Below are 20,914 nucleotides of genomic sequence, written 5' to 3'. Positions count from 1 at the left end.
GACCCTTTGGTTCACAGATCCATGCTGCACTGAGCTACACCAGCCAGGGCTTCTAGCATTTTTTTTTTAAGAGGAAGATGAGAAAAAAATTTTTCTGCACAGAATTTTTTTTAATGTCAAAAAGTATTTTAGAGCTAAAAGGAAACATTTTTCTCTGGATTGTGACTTTACTGGCATGGGGTTGGGGATGAGGGGACAGGAAAGAGCCCACGAGTGCACACACACCGTGTTATCTTTTTAGGTGGTGAGAAGAGAGAACCAGCATGTCACTGGCGAGCGAGTAAAACACTAGGAGAAAACGCGCTCATGCTGTTAAACAAAGGAATGACTGTCCTTTCACGATCCCGGAGTTGAAACACATATTTGGACCAACTATTACAAACATCCACTTTCAAATATTAAGTTTCTACAGGGCGCATTGCTTGTATCTTATTAATGGACACATTTTCCAAAATTCTGTGGTTAAACTGCATGTTCCTTTCAAAAGAAAATGTTTATATAATGTGTTTTTGCTTGCTTGGTATTGAAAGAAGGCACATCTCTTTATCTAGATGAAAGAAAGTTGAAAGAGGCTTTAAAAACATCTAAACAGATTTTAAAAATATTAGAAAGCTCATAGACCACAATGTTCCAATTAGATGTTTATGGTTGTGACTGTGATCTAGGCTATTTGAGCTTTACTTTTTCCCCATGTTACAAACAGTTATGGTTTATATCTGAACCTGTGATTCACAGCAATAGATTCAGTTCTAAAATCAGGATACTCTGAAATTTATCTTATTTTTTTGTACTGATGGCTTTACATGCATGTATAAAATTATTTCTCAGGTAACTTACAAATAAATCATCCTAGATGATTTTAAGTGTGTATTTCCTATCCAAAACTGGTAGATGGTTAGCATATTAAATTAGTTACTACTATCAATTTAAAAAATAATTTCTGAACTTCATTAAAGATGCCATGGTATGTAACTAAAGTACCTCTTGTTTTGTTTTTCTTGGAAAGGAAGCATTTATCTTACACCAGCTCTCTTTTCAGATAAAGAAGACACTTAATAAATGAAAAAAGTTAGTTGATAAGTCACATTTAACCAGCATTAACGATTACTCAATGGAACAGTGTAAATCTGAAGTGAACAGCATTTTATTTATAACAGTATTTTATTAAAGGTATATTTTACATGTAGTAAAATCACACATCTTAAAATATATACACCTTAAGGAATGTTGACAAATGTATGCAGATATATACCATCATCCAGATCAAAATACAAAACATTTCAACCACCCCAGGAAATTCCCTCCTGCCCCTTTCCAGGATTCTTAGAATCTCCTCCCCTACCCTGAGCAGGTGTGGTTCTGACTCAGGATAGGCTGGTTTTGCCTATAATTGGTCTTCATATAAAAATAATTATACAGTATGCTGTGTCCAGGTCTTTTTCTCAGCATAATGCTTTTGAGATTCATCTAGCGTGTTGCACATATTAATACACCATTCTTCTTTATGAGAAGTATTCCACTGTCTGCTGTATGAGATTATCCATTCTCCTGTGGATGGAAATTTGATTGTTTACAGTTTGGTGCTGTTATGAATAAAACTGCTATGAACATTCATTTCTCTTGAGTATATATCTAAGAATGAAATGCTAAATCATAGGGTTAGGTATGTATTTAACTTAACTAGAAATTGCCAAGTAGTTCCCGAGTGGTCCTACCATTTTGCATTCCTACCCATAGTTGGGGAAATTCTGGTTACTCCACATTCCCATCAATAGTTGGCATTCTCAATGTTTTTGGTTTTTTTTTTTTTCAATTTCAGCCAGTTAGGGTTGGCCATTGAGGGTGTTTTGTAATTTTAGTCTTTCAGTGATACCTCGTTGTGGTTTTAATTCATATTTCTTTGATGATAAGTGAGGTTGGAACCTTTCTACATATTTATTGGCCTTTTGTATATCATCTTCTGCCAAGTATCTGTTTTTTGTTCCTTAAGAGCAAAAAGCAGTTTGTGGTTTGTCCCACTATTACTGATTTTCAGTTCTTCATATATATTCTCAGTAAGAGTCCTCTGTCAGATACTCTGCATTTTGAATATTGTATCCCAATCTGTGACTTCTTTTTTCACATATTTACTGAAGGCTTTTGATAAGGAAAATCTTTTCATTTTGATGAAGCCCAACTTATTTTTTTTTTCTGTTTCAGCGAGTGCTTTTTATGTTCTACTTGAAATTTAGAATCTGTCTCCTTCAGATTGTTAAGGCTTGCTTCTGAAATTTTTTATTTCACCAATCACAGTTAGGTCCATTCTTCTGTAGGATGTTAGATAGAGGTCCAGGTTCATAGTATTTTATGTTTTTCCAGTTTGTTGAAAGAAGAAACCTTTCCCTTTTCAATACCTTGGTTCCCTTGTCAAAGTCAATGGACTCTGTATAGTTCTCTTTCTGGTTTCCTTTTTCTGTTCTACTGACATACAACTTATTTGTCTAAATCTATGCCGAGGACATACTGTCTCCTCTGCTGAAGCTTAGTAACGGTCTTGATTCAGGCAGTACAAGTCCTCCGACTTTATTGTCTTTCAAAATTGTTTTGGCTAAGGTCTTTTCCATTTCTTTTACATATTTTTAATTATATTTTTCCATAGCCATTGAAAATGTTAATTTCCACCCCCAAAAACCTTCTAGGATTTTCTTCCTGGGATTGCACTGAATCTACAGATCACTCTGGGGAAACAACTCAGGCGCCCCCTTCTCCCCAGGACGGGTGGGCAGTGCAGGCAGACTGCTCCTCTGCTGAGCTGTTTGGAACCCAGGCTCCTTCGTCTTTCCACTCAGCTCTTCCTTAGGTGGCTCCGCACTGACCACTGTCACTAGTGGGTTACCTGAGGAATTCACTCTGCAATTCAGGAAAAAGGAAGGGGGAAGGCACAGGACAAAGGGTGTACGGCGGCTGTGTCTTTCACCTTTACAGCATCTTTTCTTCAAGCCCCACCAAACACTATAAATAATGCTTATATCTCACTGACGTGAACCGTTTTATACGGTCATTTCTATCTGCAAAGGCATCTGGGAAAATGCGGTTTTTAACAAGAGCCCTTAAAAATTAAAGTTCTATTAATAAAGAAGAGTTGAAAGTATATCTTGGGTAGGCGCCTGGGTATCTGTACCAGTCATGAAGGTTTTTCTGCAAAACTGCTATCCTCTGAGTCATGAGAAGCATCAGGTTTGGTGGAGAGGTCCATACATGAGCTACTAGATGGCTTCAAGCTCTGAAATATAACTGAACATTTGAAAACTGTACACCAGGCTATTTGCTGTTTGCAAAAAAAAAAAAAAATGAGTATGTCCCACACATTGTTTAATAGCATTAAGAGAATGGCATTTCTTTATAATAAAAGCAGAAGCTGCTACCCAAATTCCATTCCTTCTACAGAGTAAAAATAGTCACAAAACAGGAAAAACAGCTCATTAAATAGCACAGGTATCTTAACGATGCCTTTACAGATGTGGATTTTCTGTTGAACTGAAACAGGTAACTGTTTTCTACTCATTTCCAGAATGGACAAAGGATTCTGAGTAAGGAATTAATATATATTACATGGCGTTCAAGAATATGCGGTAAGATGTTCCTGTCTCAGGCTGGCTGAGGTCCAGGGAAGCGCGAGGAGAAGAAATGATCTGAGTGGCAGAGTCAGGGACACCTGGGTGATACAAAGCAGAGGGCAGAACTCACTAACACGAGGGCTCCTGGCTAAACACCTTGGAGAAAAATGTTAACTTTGTAGATACAATCATCGACACACTTTCCATTTTCCTGTTAATTTATGCACCATTTTCCAGAGAGATACTATACTGTCATTGACCTTTATGAAAACATTTATTGTTGAAATACTTTCAGAGCATCTTGAAAGAGATTATGCTTGCTATTGATTTACCTTAAAAAGGTATACAGAAGTGATTGATGTGGTCATCTACTATACTCCTATAAATCAGGTTTCTCCGTTAGCCACAGGTCAGATTCTGGTTGTTCCCATTCTTCTCCAAACAGTGTGTTAAAACTGAAAGGCTTGAAGTATTCCAGACGATGGCTAAATGTAGAGACAAAGAAGGTGGGAACTGAAGTGGATTGCGCTTCTGGGAAATAGTTGTTCTGAAGGGCTATTCATGCTGTCACATCTGCGATGGGACAGCACTCTGTGAAGAATGTAGCCTGTATGTGTAACTTTCTCACTCTGGCTCTCAAACGTTCAGCTCTGGAAACACGCGTCCTCGGCCCAAAGCACTCTCCTCGAAATTCCACAGCTAGCTCCCTCACGGAGGAGGGCAGAAATAAAAACCAGCCCTCAAAACCTGACTCCTTCCATCTTGCCTTAAATCATATTACATTCTTAAAGATGTTTTATACTTAAACACTGATGTAGTTTACATTAGTCATACATTTGTTTTTAAAAGTTTCAGCTCCATTGATTAGAGGACAGACACCTTTGCCAAAGCAAAGGAGGTGAGAAGGGTGTTAATCCTAGTTTTTTTTCTTCCTAGAACACCTTTTAACCATTATGGAGATTTCCACTGGGGCTTAATGCGAGGAGAGAGAGGCTTCATGAATGTGCTGCCTCAGAGCTCAGCTCTGCGGGAAATCACTCTGCCTTGACTCTGCCCTGGCTGATGGTATAACCATACTTTTTCCTAGGATAAGCCTGCAATAACGTATACACTGAGGAGCCAAACATAACATCACATTAAGAAGCCTAAATAGAAGAAGGTATTAGGTGGTGAAGAGGCAGAGAAACAAGCCACCTTGACAGAAGGCCCCAAGTCCTTTGCATCTAGATGCCAGTCCCGTGCTGCTCACCTGGCCAGACTGCACCACAAATGTCAATCCCAGATGAGGAGGTTGAGGAACCGCCAGTGAAGGTTAAGATAAAACCAGGGAGGAAGATGTTGGTTAGAAAGGTTCAGGACTGGGAAGAAAAGCAGAGGGAAAAGTATGTCAGGCAGGAGAAAGGAATAGGATGGAAGAGATGAAGGCAAAATAAAGAGCAGGCAAGACAGGAAGGAGAAGGCAAAGAGGGAGCGGAGGAGAGCTTTTTGGGGGGGTAAAAAGGCAGGGAAGTCAGTCTGCCATGGCGCAAGCCCACTAGGATGTCTCTGTTGGGCTCTTCTGGACCCAGGCTCTCCAGCCGGTCATGGCCACACTGAGCACACTCAGAGATCTAGGTAGCAGGAAGCCCGGCGTGCCCCGGGACAGCGGCGGGCTCTCCCCTCTAAGGGAGCAGAGCACGCTGCAGTCCCTGACGCATCCACCCAGCTGTCCAGGAGCTGTGTGTCCTTAGGTGACAGCTTCAAAGACATGAGACTCAAATCGGGCAAGTGTAGGAGACCCAAGGGCTTGCTTACATGCCTGCAGCCCCACAGGGGCCAATATCTCTTATATCAAGTCCACAGACAGAGCTTCTAGGGACCCCCAGGGGAACAAGACTGTTAAAGGGAAATCCAAAGCCACGCGTCCCCATCGGGTATTTACAGTTTATTCATAATACCATCGGTCTAGATACTATTTACCAATTGGGAGTCATTTTTATCATAAGCCATGTTGCCTAGAAACCTAGTTCATTTTTTTGTCCTTATGAGGTGACCAAGGGAAGAGAGCTAAGGATTTAACTGAAGGTCACATTCTCAAGCAACAAGGGAAAGAATTTATTAACCCTTTGTTCATACCAAGAATCTGGATGCCCCTGGCCATTTAGCTTTGAAAGGGATCATAAATGAATCTGCAATAGGCTATACCAGCTGTTGCAATATGCACTAAGCTAGATTTTTCTCACACTGCCATGGAAATGTAAGCACTGTACTTACAGCAGTGAGGGAGGCTAAGTCCTTCCACAGTCGGTCTGTCGTGTGTATTTACTGAGGACCATCAGGGAGCACAGGAGCCCACCAGGCCTTGTGCATACAGGTCTCCTCTGAACAGAAATGCTATCACTGCCCCGCGCCCACCAAGAACTAATTTCAAAAAACTCTCACAGGGGGAACATGTCTTCATTCATTTTCCTACTTACAAGTCAGGCTTTTGTCCAGGTTGCAGTTCACACCGAGGCACAGGGTAAAGGGCTTCATAGCTTCTTTTATCTTTTGACCCATGAATTGCAAATGAATTGAATTTTGTCACATTTGGTGGAAAATAACTCCAAGGAACACAAGCTCTGCCCTCCCATTTGGTCTCTCCTCTGGACGCTTTGAATGGTAGAGCAAGTTCTTGCTAGGAAACAATATATGAAATAGGTAAATTCAGGTTGATACTTTAAACATATATATTAAATATTATATACACATATATCTTCTACATTTAAGAATTTTGCCTTGTATTTTTGTTTACTTACTTTCCACATGTTTCTTCTTCCAGATAATAGAAGCACCAAATGCTGTCCATGGCTGTCAAAATTAAAATTCCTCGTGAGTGTTTGAAAGGAACAAGCGGTATGTTCTTCGCTATCCTTCGTACTTGCAATGTGTGTATTTGTAACCAAATTTCCAAATACTTAAAAAGATGCAATACGAACATTAGATAATTAGAGAAAGAGTCGGTGTATTAGGTTACTTAGAAATGACATCTTTGAGTTTACCTTTTTCCTGACAATTATAGTCAAAAGTTACATGTGCTCAGATGGCTTTATGTTCTTTAAATACAGAATTATGTCAAAAGCTTCAGTTGGTTAGATGATGCAAAGTGTGAAAAGGAGCAGGGGGACAGCATGCTCTTTGGAGATTATAATAAAACCAGTTTCCAAGATGAAAGGGCCCAAAGGGAAGCTGGCAGTAATTTCCAGGTCTACCCAACAACTTGGCTAAAGGTCCTTTCTATAGGAAAACTGTCTTGAAGCTCTTTGGGAGGACAGAAAAAACAAAATACAGTTTGTCTAAAACTTCATTTGTCTGCCTCTTGTGTTTCTCCTGCTTTCAATCATTAGATCGGGCACCAATGTCACATTTTCCAAGAGAAACACAATTCTCAAAGGACACTCAAATGAGACAGTGTGATCAGGACTAGCCAGGCCAGTAAGAGTCAAAGACTTGCAAGTGATTCCATGAAACAAATGTACTGTCTCTGGAAAAGACTGTATCTGTACATTTCTGTACAGAGAGTCTTTCGTGAACTTTTCAAGGAGGATTTTCTTTAGCAAGCTGTTCTAACAAACAACAAGTATTCTTTTCCTCTGCTTCATTTTATTGCTATTATGCAAGCTTAATAACGGCCCAGGAGAAGTAAAAGTTCTTGTAAATTAAAACAGCAGTATTCTTCACATTACTTTCCTAGAGATTAACTATTACAGGAATTGATGGCCTGAAGCAAGACCATGATTCTTGATTACTGACTGTCCTGATACATATGAAACCAAACTACTCTGAGGATTTTTTTAACTTTTAGAATTTATTAATTTTGTGCATAATGGTTATTATTTATTATTTTAATAAAAGAGAATCTAATTATCCTACTCATCCAGTACTAATAGAAGCACCAGTTTCAGAGTTTATGAAAATAAACTGATATTTTTATCTAATAAAAGTAAAACTAAGAATGAAACTTTAGAATTCTAGTAGATTCAAGTATCTTTTTCTAAATATTTTATTTATTCTATTTTTAGGAGGGAGGGAGAAAAAGAGGGAGAAAAACATCAGTGTGTGGTTGCCTCTCACACACCCCCTACTGGGGACCTGTCCCACAACCCAGGCATGTGCCCTGACTGGGAACTGAACCAGCGACCCTTTGGTTTGCAAACTCACACTCAATCTACTGAGCCACACCAGCCAGGGTGATTCAAATTCTTTACTGTCTTGCAGACAAGTTATAAATCTATTTGCTTTAGCTTTCTCACCTATATGGTAAAAATAATCATCTAATAGGTGAAATGTTTTTACAAAAGTGACAGCTTAGGACAATGAATCATACTTTTCAATAAAAAAAATGTTGGCATGTTAGTTGAAAGGTGACACACAAAGATATAGATTATTCTTCTGAAAAGTATAATTGCGAACAGCTAGATTCTCCACGTGAGAGTTAGCAGAAAAAACAAAATAAGGAAAAGAAAGTATCTATCATCTCATTTAACTCAATCCCAAGACTATGAAGGGACAAAGGCTACTGAATATTTGATACTGAGAGGCACTTAAATGTCATTTAAACTGAATAATCACAATACAAAAAATATTTCATTGTTACTTTACTAATTTAAAATTTGCCATAATATAGATGAGAGGAGGGCATAAATTAACTTTTTCACATCTACAGGATAAAAACTGTCAACCAGGTAAAGAAGGTTTTCCAGAGAATGGTTAAATTTGAACAAAGAGAGTCCAAGCTTAAAACTTTAAATGAGTCTAGAAAAAGCCATGTCTGATTTATCCCTCATATTGAATGCAGAGTGATACGCTCAGTAAATGAATGATGAATAAAGGAATGCATGAATACATTTTTATGGAATACATAAATTTAAAGTGTAATCTAGCCATTAAAAAAATTCCCTGAAACATTTTCATATAGTTTAATTCATTATATCTGTTTCCTTTTTTTCTGAATAGCTAGTACATAATAATGCAAATTTAAAGAGTAAATAATGAGTTTGTGTTTTATGATAATTTTTCATTTTGCAAAAGAGAATTTTTTTAATTTATTACAAAAGCCAACTACATTAGTAAAACAAAAATTATGTCAACATGATACTTTCACACATTTATAATACATATAGGATGTGGAAAAACTAGATTTACAGTTGTTCATATGGAAAATAATATAATAGTTAATAAATAATAATACAAGAATAAGCTGTGTTTTGCATACTCTCAACTGTAAACCTAATATTGCCCCACCCTGTTCTAAACATATATTTTAAATTATACACTTATTTGAAAATAAGAAATATGCATAATTCAGATTAGCATTTCCTCTACATTGTTGGAATTAGTGAGTTTTTACTATGACAACATGATTTATAAGCAAAAATCAATGTGTTCAAATTATGTAATAATGAGTTAGAAAAAAATGTTCATACTTACGGGCAAAGTTCAACTTCTAAATATTGTTCCGTAATGTCATTCAAGAAAAATGCTTCCACAACTTTTGAAAACAGAAATACAATATATTCAGAAATTTAATTTTGCTTCAACAATAACTAATTTCTTATTCCTTTAGAGTATAAAATAAATTAACTCATTATTTTTAATTATAGCTCCATCCCCAATAGGAAAAGGAACAAAGAAAATAAATGGACATTGCCTAGAAATAAATCATCCTCAAATTTCCCCATATGAGATGGCCATAAATTAAAAAGATGAATAACACTACTCCTGGTGAGGCTGTAAAGAAATCAACATCATCACACAGACCCTGAGCCAGTCACCCTCTTCTAAGAATGTACCCTAAGGAAGCAACAGACAATGAGAAGCAGCAGCAAATGTAATGCCAGTCATCAAAGTATTGCTCAAAAACACTGGAAATTATCTCCATGATTATATCCTATTGTGTAGGGTTGTTGACTATTATATACATAAATCTATGATATAGGAAAGCTAGTACATAAGTTACGAAATTTATGTATTCTATGCGGTAGACTTTAATGTGGCCTTTAAAATCAAAGACACAGTTAAATGTTTTTGACATGAAAAGATACCCATGATATCGTATATGGTAAGTAGGCTACAGAGCAATCACAAAATTGGCAGATAAGCAGACCTCTCAATGTATTAATAAGTGATGCTGCAGAGTGAAGGAGGGCCAGGTCATGAAAAATCTTATACAGAAATCACGTTAAGAAGTAAAAGTTATCCTGGGAGCAGCAGAAGCCTGAGAAGGTTTTTAAGTAGCTGAATGCTGAGTTTAAATTTTTACTTTAGAAAGATCCCTCTGGCTTCCAAGAGGGAAGGGTGGACTTAAGGGCAAAAAGACTACTTAGGGGGCTCTGCCCCCACTGAGGTCAAAGATGATGGAGGCCTGAGCCACAGCAGAGACAGTGGAAAAGTGGGAATGAAGAAGGGGCCCTGAACTAGAGAACCATTTAGGAGGGGAACCCAGTGAGACTTACTAAATCCAAATACAGCGAGTGGGAGAGACTCTCTTGGGAAAAATCTCACATTTCTTTATTTGGTGATTTGAAGTGCTGGAGCGCCACTGATGGAGACTGGGCAATTGGGGAAAGAAGCAGGTTTATGAGACAAGGGGATGAGCTGAGTTGGGGACATGCTGAGTAGATAAGCCACACTGGAGTGTACACCAGTGGGAAGCTGATACAGGCAAGCTCTGTGTCAGTAAAAGACAACGTATGTTTAACATAGGATAAGTTAACAGACAAAATGCATGCTATACAGATGGCACAGAAAAAGTAGATGCTCACAGGGACTAGAAGAGTCAGCAAAGGCTTCTTTGAATAACTGGAGCCTCACTTAGACCTTGAACTATGTGTGTTGGAGGCAGGAGAAAAGGTACCTGAGTAAGAATATGCATGGACAGCGATACTACGGCCTTTTAGAAGGCAGAGGCTTTTGGCTGAATGAGAAAACCCAGTTAATGAGACCCTCAAAGTCTACGGGAAGGGTGTGAACTTTATCTTAGGGACAGTCACAGTTTGTGATCTGAGGAATGGCATCATTTGGTAGCTTAATTAGGAGACATAGGAAAGGAATCGGATAGCAATCCTGAAACTGTAATTTTATGGTGTCTTAGAACCTTGATTTGATATGTGAGATCACTTGTCAGTACGTTAAAATAAAAACTACATTTCATGTTGAAGTTGATGGTGTTTCTATAACAAGTAAAACACCCCAACACTTCCATAAAGAAGGTTTATAAGGTTAAAGTGGCAATCTGAAGATACTTAAAAGACAAAACAGGAAAGCTGAACTCTTCTTAAAACAGGTGACAGACACAAAGGAAGGACACATGGCAGCAACTGAGAAGCCTGGATTTGTGACTGCCCTTTTCCACCGTTCTAGGCACACTGTGGAAGTCACGCAGGTAACAGTGAAAAAGTAGGAATGAGAGGCTGGTAGTAAATACCTCCCAGTGCACATGTCAGTTCCTCAGAAGCACTCACTTCCCTACAGCAAGATCGAGTAAGAGCTCTGGGAGAGGTTATTATACGAAGATTTATGTTTGCAATAAAGTACAGTACTTCCACTCACCTTCATAATCCCACAGTCTGCTGAAAGGCTTCCCGGGCTCTCCGGGTGGGGCCGGAGGATCATTGAAAAACGGAGCGCTGACCTTCAACAGCACTCCTCCGTCCCCGGGCTCCAGCCCCACAGACACGGGCTCATGCTCCACTGGGAAACCATCCCACGTGTGTTCGATTCTAAAATCCATTTTAGACTCTAAAGAAAAGATATGAAAATGCACTCTTTAACAATATACCCATGTTTCCCTTAGTCAGGAAGGAAATGAACATTTCCATGCCCAACAGCAGGCAGGACCGATGGCAGCAGAGTGACCGGAACAGGGTTTCCGAGAGTCCAAAGGCACATTGTGTTACGGCACATTGCGGACACCGAGTTCCACTGTGAAACGGGAAGTTGGCCCCTAAAAGTTTGGAGACTTTAAGTCTAGATCCAAAATCATTTTATAAAATGTAATTTAAATCCCCTGCAGAAATCGTTCATGTACTTAACAACTATAAGCACTGTGAGTTTACATGTCATCCTTTGTCATTTACAGTCCAATGTACAGGTGTCTGAATGATTGACCCCCTGGGAACCAAGATCTTTATAATAAAATTCAATCTGATAAAAAAAAATTCTGTAAATCAGCAAAAGCACTGCTGTTAACATCTGTTCTTTTGGCTAAAAACTTTTTGCTTTTGCGGGGAGAAAAGGTATTATGTTACCTTCTTTGGCCTCAGGGTCTAGGTTTTCTTAGTCCAGTTCAAAGTTTAAATGATGGCATATCCTTTTCCCATTTTCAACTAGAGAAAAAGGTTTAACCAAGCAAGTGGTCATTTCACACTTAAAATGCCAAAAATTGAAAAGTGCAAATACATGTGACACAAGCAGTATTTGCACTTTACACGGTTTCTCCACAGAGGAAATGGAAGGACACAGTAATTATACTAATAAAGTTATATTGAGTTGAAAACTATGAATTGGGCATTTTATAAACATTATCTAATTTAATTTCACAAGAAACTTGCAGATAAACTATTAACTTCAGTACAAATGAGAAAAATGACTTGTTCAAGGTCACATGGCTGGAAAACCAAGAAACTGAACCAACATCAGCCATGTTTTCCCAGATGAAGTCATTTCAGGAATCTGCAAGGAAATGAAAGCTTCATTTTAGTAGTAGTGGATTTGCCAAATTATAGTAGGTCCTTATATCTTCCTTGTTCAGAAGATAATCTTGATTAAGAAATGATATTTTCAGACTATAATTTATGTATCTAAAGTCTTTGAAGGCATTTCCTTACTTCATATGTCGCTTTTACTGCAAGTAACGAAGTACTAAATTTTGGATATATTTATTTCAGTGAATGTGTATGGAATACCAACTATGTGTCAAGCACTGGGAGGTCCAAATATATAAGCTCTGTGTCTCATCATGAATCCAACATCTCTGAAAACCTTTTTCTAAAGTATGTCAGCTTTTCCACCGTGGCTGGTGTGGCTCAGTGGATGGAGTGCTGACCTGCAAACCACGGGGTCACTGGTTTGATTTCCAGTCAAGGCACATGTCTGGGTTGTGGGCCAGGCCCCCAGTAGGGGGCGCTCAAGAGGCAACCACACCATGATGTTTCTTTCTCTCCTTCTCTTTCTCCCTCTCTTCCCTCTAAAAATAAATAAAATGTTTAAAAAGCCAAGTATGTAGCTTTTCCTAATTTTCAATACATACTAACAAATTTTAATATATATAACCTCTAAAATTAAAAAGTTGTTCTGGTATTGCAACCCACTTGCAAGTAATAGCATTTTAGGAAAGGATAAGTTCAGTAATTTATATTAAAATAAGCTCAGTGAGTGACAAAACTATATAAATATACATTGGTGTGGAATTTAGTCCTGACTTGCATAGAATAAAATACCTTAATAATAAATTTATTTTCTTTAGTTAAAATATGCAGATACTTTCTTCAAAAATAAATGTACAACCTCTACTCCAACTTTTGGTACTATAAGTACCTTCTTATAGCATATAGGAAGAAATGAGAATAAATAAAGTATTAGAAATGTTCCTTAAATCTGATTCTGGTGCCAAAACGCTGAGAGAATATGCTAGTCTTCTAACTTGGAGCCTGACCATTCTTGATCCTGGCAAAATATAGCTCAGCGACTAGGAAGTTTTGATTCATTCATTCATTCTCCCTACGACCTTTATATCCACGAAAATGCTCACATACTAAAGGCACTCGTATCCTATTCAGTGGGTTTCCACCTGCAAATGTTCAACTCCCAGCTGTCAATCATCTCTATCTCTAAATGGAATTAACCGCAGCTTGTGATGCACTCCTCCTAAAAGTAAACATGAAAAGAATGTTTACTCTTAGTGCTGCTTTTCCCCACATTTTTAACTGCTATCCCTCAAATTACTCTTTCATCAAAAAAAGTAAAATAATAATAATTTAAAATTAATGTTCATGCTTCCCCTGTACTATGGAAAGATCTTTAAAAGGAAGTAAGTGAAGGTTGAGAAAGGAGGCAGAACCTTGGAGCATGAAAAGCTTAAGAGAGAAAAAAAATATCCACAAAGGTGAAAAGAAGGAAGTTCTGGAATAGGTGTTTCCTCAACAGTGTTTGCAAGGACACTTTCCAAATTCATTTATTCACAAAATTGTCTTTAGTTTTCTACAAAAATTATTTTTCAGTTTCCATTCTCCGCCCCTGCCTTCGCCCCCTCGGTTAAAAGAGTAAAGGAGAAATAAGGAAGTCCGGCTGAAAGAGGGAGGGAAATGTCTGCAGGAGGAGGCAGCGGAGAAGTTACCAGAGGAAACCTGACAACAAGCCTGGACCAAGGAGCAAGAAATGAGAAGGAAGAAAGCATATCGGGAAGAGAACAGACAGAAGGAATGAGAGTGAAGAAAGCATGTCAAGAAGAGAACACAGACCGGGAAGCTCTTCTCTGCCCACCAGGCTCCTCCTTCCAGCGAGATCCCAGGAGAGGGCTGAGCCTTAGGCCCCGCCTTAGGCCCCGCCCAGGGCCTACGTAGTCTGGGGAGGGACTTGGAGGGCTGAAGCAGATTTCTGATTTTTACTAGAAAAGAGAAATGTTGAAGGACCACCAGCGAACATCTGAAGACTTTTAATCATTCTACCAAAGAATGAGTGATTTTCTAGGAGAAAGAAGAGTGACTCAGCAATATAAATCCCATGCAACAATTTGGAAATCAAACATAAATTACTAAGATTAAAGTAGAACATGCACACTGATAATTCACTAAATGCACCCAAAGGCTAACCAGCTATCTAAGCCATACCTGGAAATTATGTTATACTAGCTATAGGGTAAGATTATAAATAATACAAATAATCTTACCCCAGCTGTAAGTTCTATTACTCTACTAGGAGGCACGGACATAGTGGTGGAAGATTGTGATGATGGGAAACACATTGCAGTGGTTCAAATCCCAACTCAGGCACCTTCCAATGGTGATCGTCATCACGTTTTTAACAAAGAATTTTAAAATAGCACCTACCTTAAAAGCTTTTTGTAAGAATTAAATTGGGATACATATTAATATATGTGTATATTATGTATACATTGTAATGTACACAATACGTACATTATAACTAATGGTATATATGCATGTATACATTATAGTGTGTATAACTAATAATGTATGTATTATATATGCACATTATTTAGAACAGTGCTGGGCACACAGTATTCAAAAATGTTTATTTATTATTAAAGTATACAGGTTTGCTTAAAGAAAAATACTGCTTTGTTCAAATTATTAATACTGCGTGTTTCTGAAGTGGTTATCTTTTTCTTCCTCCAAAGGAACTATTTAGAATAAGACAAAAGCAGCTCAACGGTAAGGGCACACTTGAGTGTCAGGTACCTTCAAGCTGGGTGAGGCATAAAAAGGGGTTTTCTTTACTTTCCCAGAAATCTTGTATACACAGCACAACGTAGTTACTTCTTTTCTCACTTAAAACATGAGCACTGGCATCACAAAAGCAGATACACAACTGTAAGCTGCCATTTTAGTGAAATGCACAAATACTGAACAGATTAGCTTTCTTCCATCCAGAGGCCCACCATACAAACTCCACACAGGCCACAACTTCTCTTAAAAAAGGTCTACCAGAGTGCGAATTCCTTATCTTCACCAGTTTTGCTTGTGGGGTGGAGGTGGGGGTGGTTAGGAGTGTAGTGACATCCCTAAGCAGGGAAAGCAATTACAGGTAACCACAGCAAACTGTCCAGCTTACTGAAGGTGTATGTGTGAATTCAACAGCAGTGAGAAGTCAAAGCCCTAAAGCGTTCTTTGGCCAATTACCAACTGTTGATATAACAGCTGCTGTATTTGGTAACAAAGAAAAGGTGGATTTTTTAATGGCTTTATGTCTCCACCCCTTTCTGCAATAATGGAGCAGTTTTGTATTGCTCCATACATATTATAGAATGAAAACACAAGGGGTAAAAGTTTGACTAAACTTCACCTTTTTACAGTTTCATTTTTTTAAGTTATATGTAGAATATTCATATATTGATTATAAATTGATTATAAACTTCTTTCTTCTGACATTTTTAATGTTTAACTCAGTTACATGAGTATAAAAGATATTTTCAATCCTGTAATCCTCACTTAATTACAATCTCTAAAAAAATCTACCTTATTTTTCTACTTGTTACATGTCAGTTCATACAATAAATTCATTTCAAATGAATTTGAAATGTGACATTGTGCCAGTGGGTATTATTGGTGCTTTTTTAACTGAAGTGGTTATCTTATAGAAAACTAGCCTATGAGACAGGAGAGCTGACTGACCATTGAGATTATAAAACATGATTAAGTGTTCTAGAAATATGCAGTATGGTTCTGCTTAGTTCAGTCCTAACTATCCTAGCAGTTTCAGCACTTATCAACCACTTCCCTTCATTTAGTGTCTCCTTCACCCAAGACACTATGGACTTATGTTTCTACATAGGATTCAATGTATCCAGGAAGTGCTCTTTGCTTTCACAAACACTAATATAACTTATCAACTTTTAGTGTGAATGTTGTGTCAAGTTTATAACTACTTCTTTCGTGCCAATTTAAACCACAATATGATAATGTACTGGTTCAAATGTAGGAGAAGTTACAAGCAAGTCCTTGGGAAGTCAAAGAGAAGTTCATGAAGAAAAAGTCATACACTGACTTTTCAAAGACTTGGAACTTGCACACTCCATTTCTTTTTCCAGACAACAAAAATCAACTGTTAAAAAGAAAGCTAGGACTTCTGGCCAAGATGAAGGCAAAGGTGGAAACACTGTACCTCCTGGCACAACCAAGTTTAAAGACAACGACGTTTTATTAACAAAAATGCAACCAAAAGACAGAAAATTGAACTATACGGAAGTCCAACTACAACGAACCGTTCAGCCGGACCGGTAAGGGGCAGAGCCACCAGTGGAGCGGGGTATCGCAGGAAAACTCAGCCAGATGGACCCCGGTGCATGGGCAGCGGTTGGTGGATCCCAGGCGTGGGGTTGCGACGGGCAGACCCAGTGAGGGTGCAAGGCGGCGGGCTGACCGCAGTCACACATTCCCGCGCAGATAAATGAGGCAAAGGAGCAAGCAGTGAGACACACCGCTCGGGCCCAGGCAGGACCGCCATTGCCGCCACTGCCCTACTTTGTCTCCGCCCCCACATACAGCGTCACAAACCAGCGACCTGGGCAGCCCCGCCCTGGTGAACACCTAGGGCTCCGCCCCTCATATGTAATAGGCGAGAACAGACCAAAACATTATGGCTCCAGAAGAACTCAAAGCCCCAGAGCCCATAACTCTAAGTGACCAAGAAATAGCCAACCTATCAGATGCACAGTTCAAAACACTGGTGATCAGGATCCTCACAGAACTGGTTGGTTATAGTCACAAATTAGAGGAACAAATGAAGGCTAACCTACTTGAAATGAAGGGAAATGCACAGGAAACCAATAGTGATGGAAAGGAAACTGGGATTCAAATCAAGGGAGTGGACCAAAAGAAAGAAAAAAATTACCAAATAGAAAAGTATAAAGAAACGAGAATTCAAAAAAATGAGGAGAGCCTTAGGAACCTTCAGGACATCTCTAAACATTCCAACATCCAAATTATAGGAGTACCAGAGGGGAAAGAGAAAGAGCAAGTGAAAAACTTGTTTAAACAAATAATAAAGGAGAACTTCCCCAGTCTGGCAAAGGAAATGGACTTCCAGGAAATCCAGGAAGCTCAGAGTCCCAAAGAAGTTGGACCCAAGAAGGAACACACCAAGGCACATCATATAATTATATTAGCCAAGATTCAAATGAAGGAGAGAATCCTAGAAGCAGCAAGAGATAAGGGGACAGTCACCTACAAAGGAGTTCCCAACAGACTGTCAGCTGATTTCTCCGAAGAGACCTTACAGGCAAGAAGGGGCTGGAAGGAAGTATTCCAAGTCATGAAATCCAAAGACCTACATCCAAGATTGCTCTATCCAGCAAAGCTTTCATTCAGAATAGAAGGGCAGATAAAGTGCTTCTCAGATAAGATCAAATTCAAGGAGTTCATCATCACCAAGCCCTTATTATATGAAATGTTAAAGGGACTTACCTAAGAAAAAGAAGATAAAAAAGATGAACAGTGAAAGGAAGCAAAATCACAGTTATTAATAACCACACCTAAAACAAAAGCAAACTAAGAGGACAGTTAGATCAGGAGCAGAACCATAGAAATGAAGATCACATGGAGAGTTAGCAATAGGGGAATGGGAGGAGGAGAAGGAGGAGAAAGTACAGAGAATAAGTAGCATAGATGATAGGTAGAAAATAGGGGGAGGGCAAGAACAGTATGGGAAATATGGAATCTAAAGAACTTGAGACACGTGGTCATATTCTAAAGAGGGGGATGGTGGCGGAGTGGGTGTGCAGGGTGGAGGGGAATGAAGGGGGGAATAGAACAACTAATGGCATAATCAATAAAATATATTTTTTTAACTAAATTGAGTTACATCCACGATATGTCTGTTTAATGGAACTACTTCCATAAAAACACAATCTACTAAAAAGCACTAAAACTAGTGGCTAGCTTCAAGTCAACATTTTTATTACTATCATTGGAATATTCCAATGATGACTTGAAAAAAAATAAGGTTTAAATCCAGACAAAGTAAAATTTTAATAATGGGAATACTAATCCAACCATAAAAGTTTTGCCTAATTCTTTTCTTGCAAAAATGTAACTTTTGTCTTTCCTCTATTTTTTTTTAATGGAAGCAAAGTTATCTCTAAAGAAACAACTGCTGAATTTGCAGGACCTTTGGAGGACTTCTAACTACATGTCTCATAGCCACAGTTAAATATTTAAACAACATCTGTCTCCTTTCTCCAAAGACATACGCAGGGCACCACGGTACTTGGCTTCTGGGGATTACCAAGCCCTTGGTAATCTGAGGATTACTCAGAAATCCTCCCGAGGGTCAGCCTTGGTGGAGATCTCCAAAGATGCCAGTCTGGGGTCCCCCTAGTCTCAGAACCCTAGAGTCTTTCCAGCCACCCACTTTGGGGAATGCGTTCTCCCAGTACAGGAGGGCTAAGTATCAAAGGTACTGGGGAATTGAAAACATGGACTTAATGACCTACCCACGTGTACATTGGCGGGGGAGGGGGAATCTTTAAAAAATCAAATAAACAAAAAAGCAGCAAGGTCCAGCCACCTGAAGACGCAGGCTCGCCAGCTTTCCGCGGCCACTTTGCTGGCTCAGCTAGTTGTCATCTACATTCCCAGCCCCTGTTCACCTCTTGACAAATAGCCAATAGCATGGGGGGGGGGGGGGGCCCCGACGCTAGGAAGCGTGATGGCGTAAGCGCTGACGCCGGCGTGATGACGCACGAGGCGTCACCGTCTCCAAGGAGCGGTCCGGGCACCCGTTTCAAAGTGGCAAGGCGGGCCGAGTGGACTTCCGCAACTAGCCTCGGCCCTGCTGAGATCGCCACTCACTCTGCGAAGGGCACCCTCGCCAGACTTCCCGCCGGGTGTCTCCGCGCTCTCCAAGGTGCCGGACCGGACTCAAGTGACCCGCGGGACGCCTGTATCCCTCCTGGTCCCGAACCCACCCGGCTGGGATTTGTGTAAATGCAGAACAGAATGCACTTAGCGGGTCCCGAGCAAACCTGAAATCTGAAGTCTCTCTCCTGAGCCAGGAACTCGACTGGGACTCGGGAGGAGGGGGCGCGGCTCCTGCGGACACCGCGCGAGTAGGATGCTGATTACGCCGCTGGACAGCCTCAGCAGCAGCGGCGCGGTCGTTTTGTTTTCCGGCACAGCGAGCTCTGTCACTTTGAGGAAAGTCAAGGTAGTAAAGATCCAGGCTCAAATTTTGTCCAAATGGCCACAGAAAGCGACTCTCTGAGTGAGAAAAGTAAGTAAGCTCCACATTCCTTTGTTGGGAATTCTTATATGTAATATTTAATGTGATGGTTGACCAACTATTTTGTGAATGCCCGTTGGGTGCGTGGAAAATGGTGAAAACTTAAGTCAGCTGCAGAAAAGTCTTGGTGGAATATACGAGGATGTGTATATACGTCAGCAGAACCATTTGGTGAACACTTGTAGGTTCCTTAAGCTCCCGCGGGACTTTGCTATAGACACTAAACACGTTTGTTATGCTGCGCACAGGCTCTGGGGAAATTCGAGGGCAGTGGCCAGGAAGGGTGTTCGAGTCCGCAGTTAGAACCTAGAGGCAGCGCTCCGGCCATTTGTTCGTGGACGTTTATTGAGAGCCTCTTTTTTTCCAATTATGTGCCAATGCTACACAGGCATAGCTGCTACCAAAATGAAGAGGACAATGCTACCCTCCAGGAATTCAATTCGAGAAGAGAAATATATAAATTCTATAAATGCACTAAAGTGGCAGCAACTGCTAACTCCTTTGCTTCAGTTTTTTCATAGGGTTGTTGGTATGATTAAATTAGTGTTGAAATTTGTAAAGGATTTAGGTATCTGACACATAGCGCTAAGCAGATACTAATTAGTACAGACTTACCATTAAATGTTGTCAAGGAAGGTGTCATTGGGCTGATATCTGAAGTACTAATATGAGTTTGCAGTGCACCGCAAATAGAACAGTATTTGCAATACTGTTGAGGGGATTAGACTATGCTTAGTTAATGACTTGCAAGGAGGTTGGCTTGGATGGAATACGGTTTATACAGAGAAGTGACAAGTGCAGCTGAATGGGAACAACAGGGCTAGGTGATAAAGGGCCTTGCCCACCACATGTTGAGGAATTTGGACCACCACATGGGTTGCAGAAACCACTGAAAAGAAATCACTTGAGAATTACATGATCAGCTTGTGATTTGGAAAGCACAGCACAGTTAGGTGATTGTCATGTAGGTAAGAATGAACTAAGGTTGGCACAGTGAGATTGGAGATTTGGGGATTTGGGAGAAAGATGTAAAGCATAACCAGATTTTTGGCTTGAGCAACAGGGAAGATGGGGGAAAAAATGGCAGGTTCCATTTTGGAAGCATACTAGACCAGTGGTGAAGGACTAAGGCTCTGGATTCAGTCTGTCTGGACTTGCACCTTAGCTCATGCTCTTTCCAGGTCTTTGGAAAGAGCTTGGATATATGACCTTGGGTATGTCACTTAGTAACCTGTGCCTCAGTTTTCTTGTTGTAAAGTGGGTGTAAATAGCACAATAACCCCATGGGATTGTTCTGTGGATTAAAGGCGATGATGCAAATACAGCACTCAGCATGGTGTCTA

General features: G+C 39.6%; 2 protein-coding genes across 5 annotated transcripts in view; one reads left to right on the top strand and one right to left on the bottom strand.

The window, feature by feature from the left end:
- Positions 1–1,166: 1,166 nt before the first annotated feature.
- CUNH4orf33 (chromosome unknown C4orf33 homolog) lies at positions 1,167–14,161 on the bottom strand. Of its 2 annotated transcripts, none has more exons than XM_037129964.2 (6): positions 14,075–14,161; positions 11,166–11,354; positions 9,045–9,105; positions 6,374–6,425; positions 6,053–6,252; positions 1,167–4,081 (listed from the first exon to the last, which is right to left on the bottom strand). In XM_037129964.2, exons 2-6 carry the CDS (start codon positions 11,344–11,346, stop codon positions 3,976–3,978), a joined length of 600 nt encoding a protein of 199 aa, XP_036985859.2. In that variant the 5' UTR covers positions 11,347–11,354; positions 14,075–14,161; the 3' UTR covers positions 1,167–3,975. The 2 variants fall into 2 exon arrangements, with proteins under 2 accessions (XP_036985859.2, XP_036985861.2); XM_037129966.2 differs by lacking the exon at positions 1,167–4,081 and adding an exon at positions 4,721–4,954.
- Positions 14,162–19,047: 4,886 nt separating this feature from the next.
- The window catches only part of SCLT1 (sodium channel and clathrin linker 1), a 95,003-nt gene continuing 93,136 nt past the window's right edge, over positions 19,048–20,914 (top strand). For all 3 annotated transcript variants that reach the window (XM_037129879.2, XM_037129878.2, XM_053658521.1), the window contains exon 1: positions 19,048–19,562. In XM_037129879.2, the coding sequence (XP_036985774.2) occupies positions 19,529–19,562 (34 nt within the window). In that variant the 5' untranslated portion in view covers positions 19,048–19,528. The remainder of the gene's footprint in view (positions 19,563–20,914) is intronic.

This window comes from Artibeus jamaicensis, unplaced genomic scaffold (genome assembly GCF_021234435.1).
Source record: "Artibeus jamaicensis isolate MK-2021 breed Jamaican fruit bat unplaced genomic scaffold, CSHL_Jam_final scaffold_537, whole genome shotgun sequence".
NCBI classification, from domain to species: Eukaryota; Metazoa; Chordata; class Mammalia; order Chiroptera; family Phyllostomidae; genus Artibeus; species Artibeus jamaicensis.
The sequence above is the reverse complement of the archived record's forward strand: the minus strand, read 5'-3'. Positions and strand labels throughout refer to the sequence as shown.

What these genes read in the sequence shown, in the direction of transcription:
- CUNH4orf33 (XM_037129964.2), bottom strand. Translation starts at nt 11,346, where the DNA reads ATGGATTTTAGAATCGAACACACGTGGGATGGTTTCCCAGTGGAGCAT. An exon ending in TTAGAAGTTGAACTTTGCCC is followed by an intron (nt 6,426 to 9,044) that starts GTAAGTATGAAC and finishes TAATTTTGACAG; the next exon opens with CCATGGACAGCATTTGGTGC. An exon ending in CCTGGACAAAAGCCTGACTT is followed by an intron (nt 4,082 to 6,052) that starts GTAAGTAGGAAA and finishes CTCTACATTTAG; the next exon opens with CCATCGTCTGGAATACTTCA.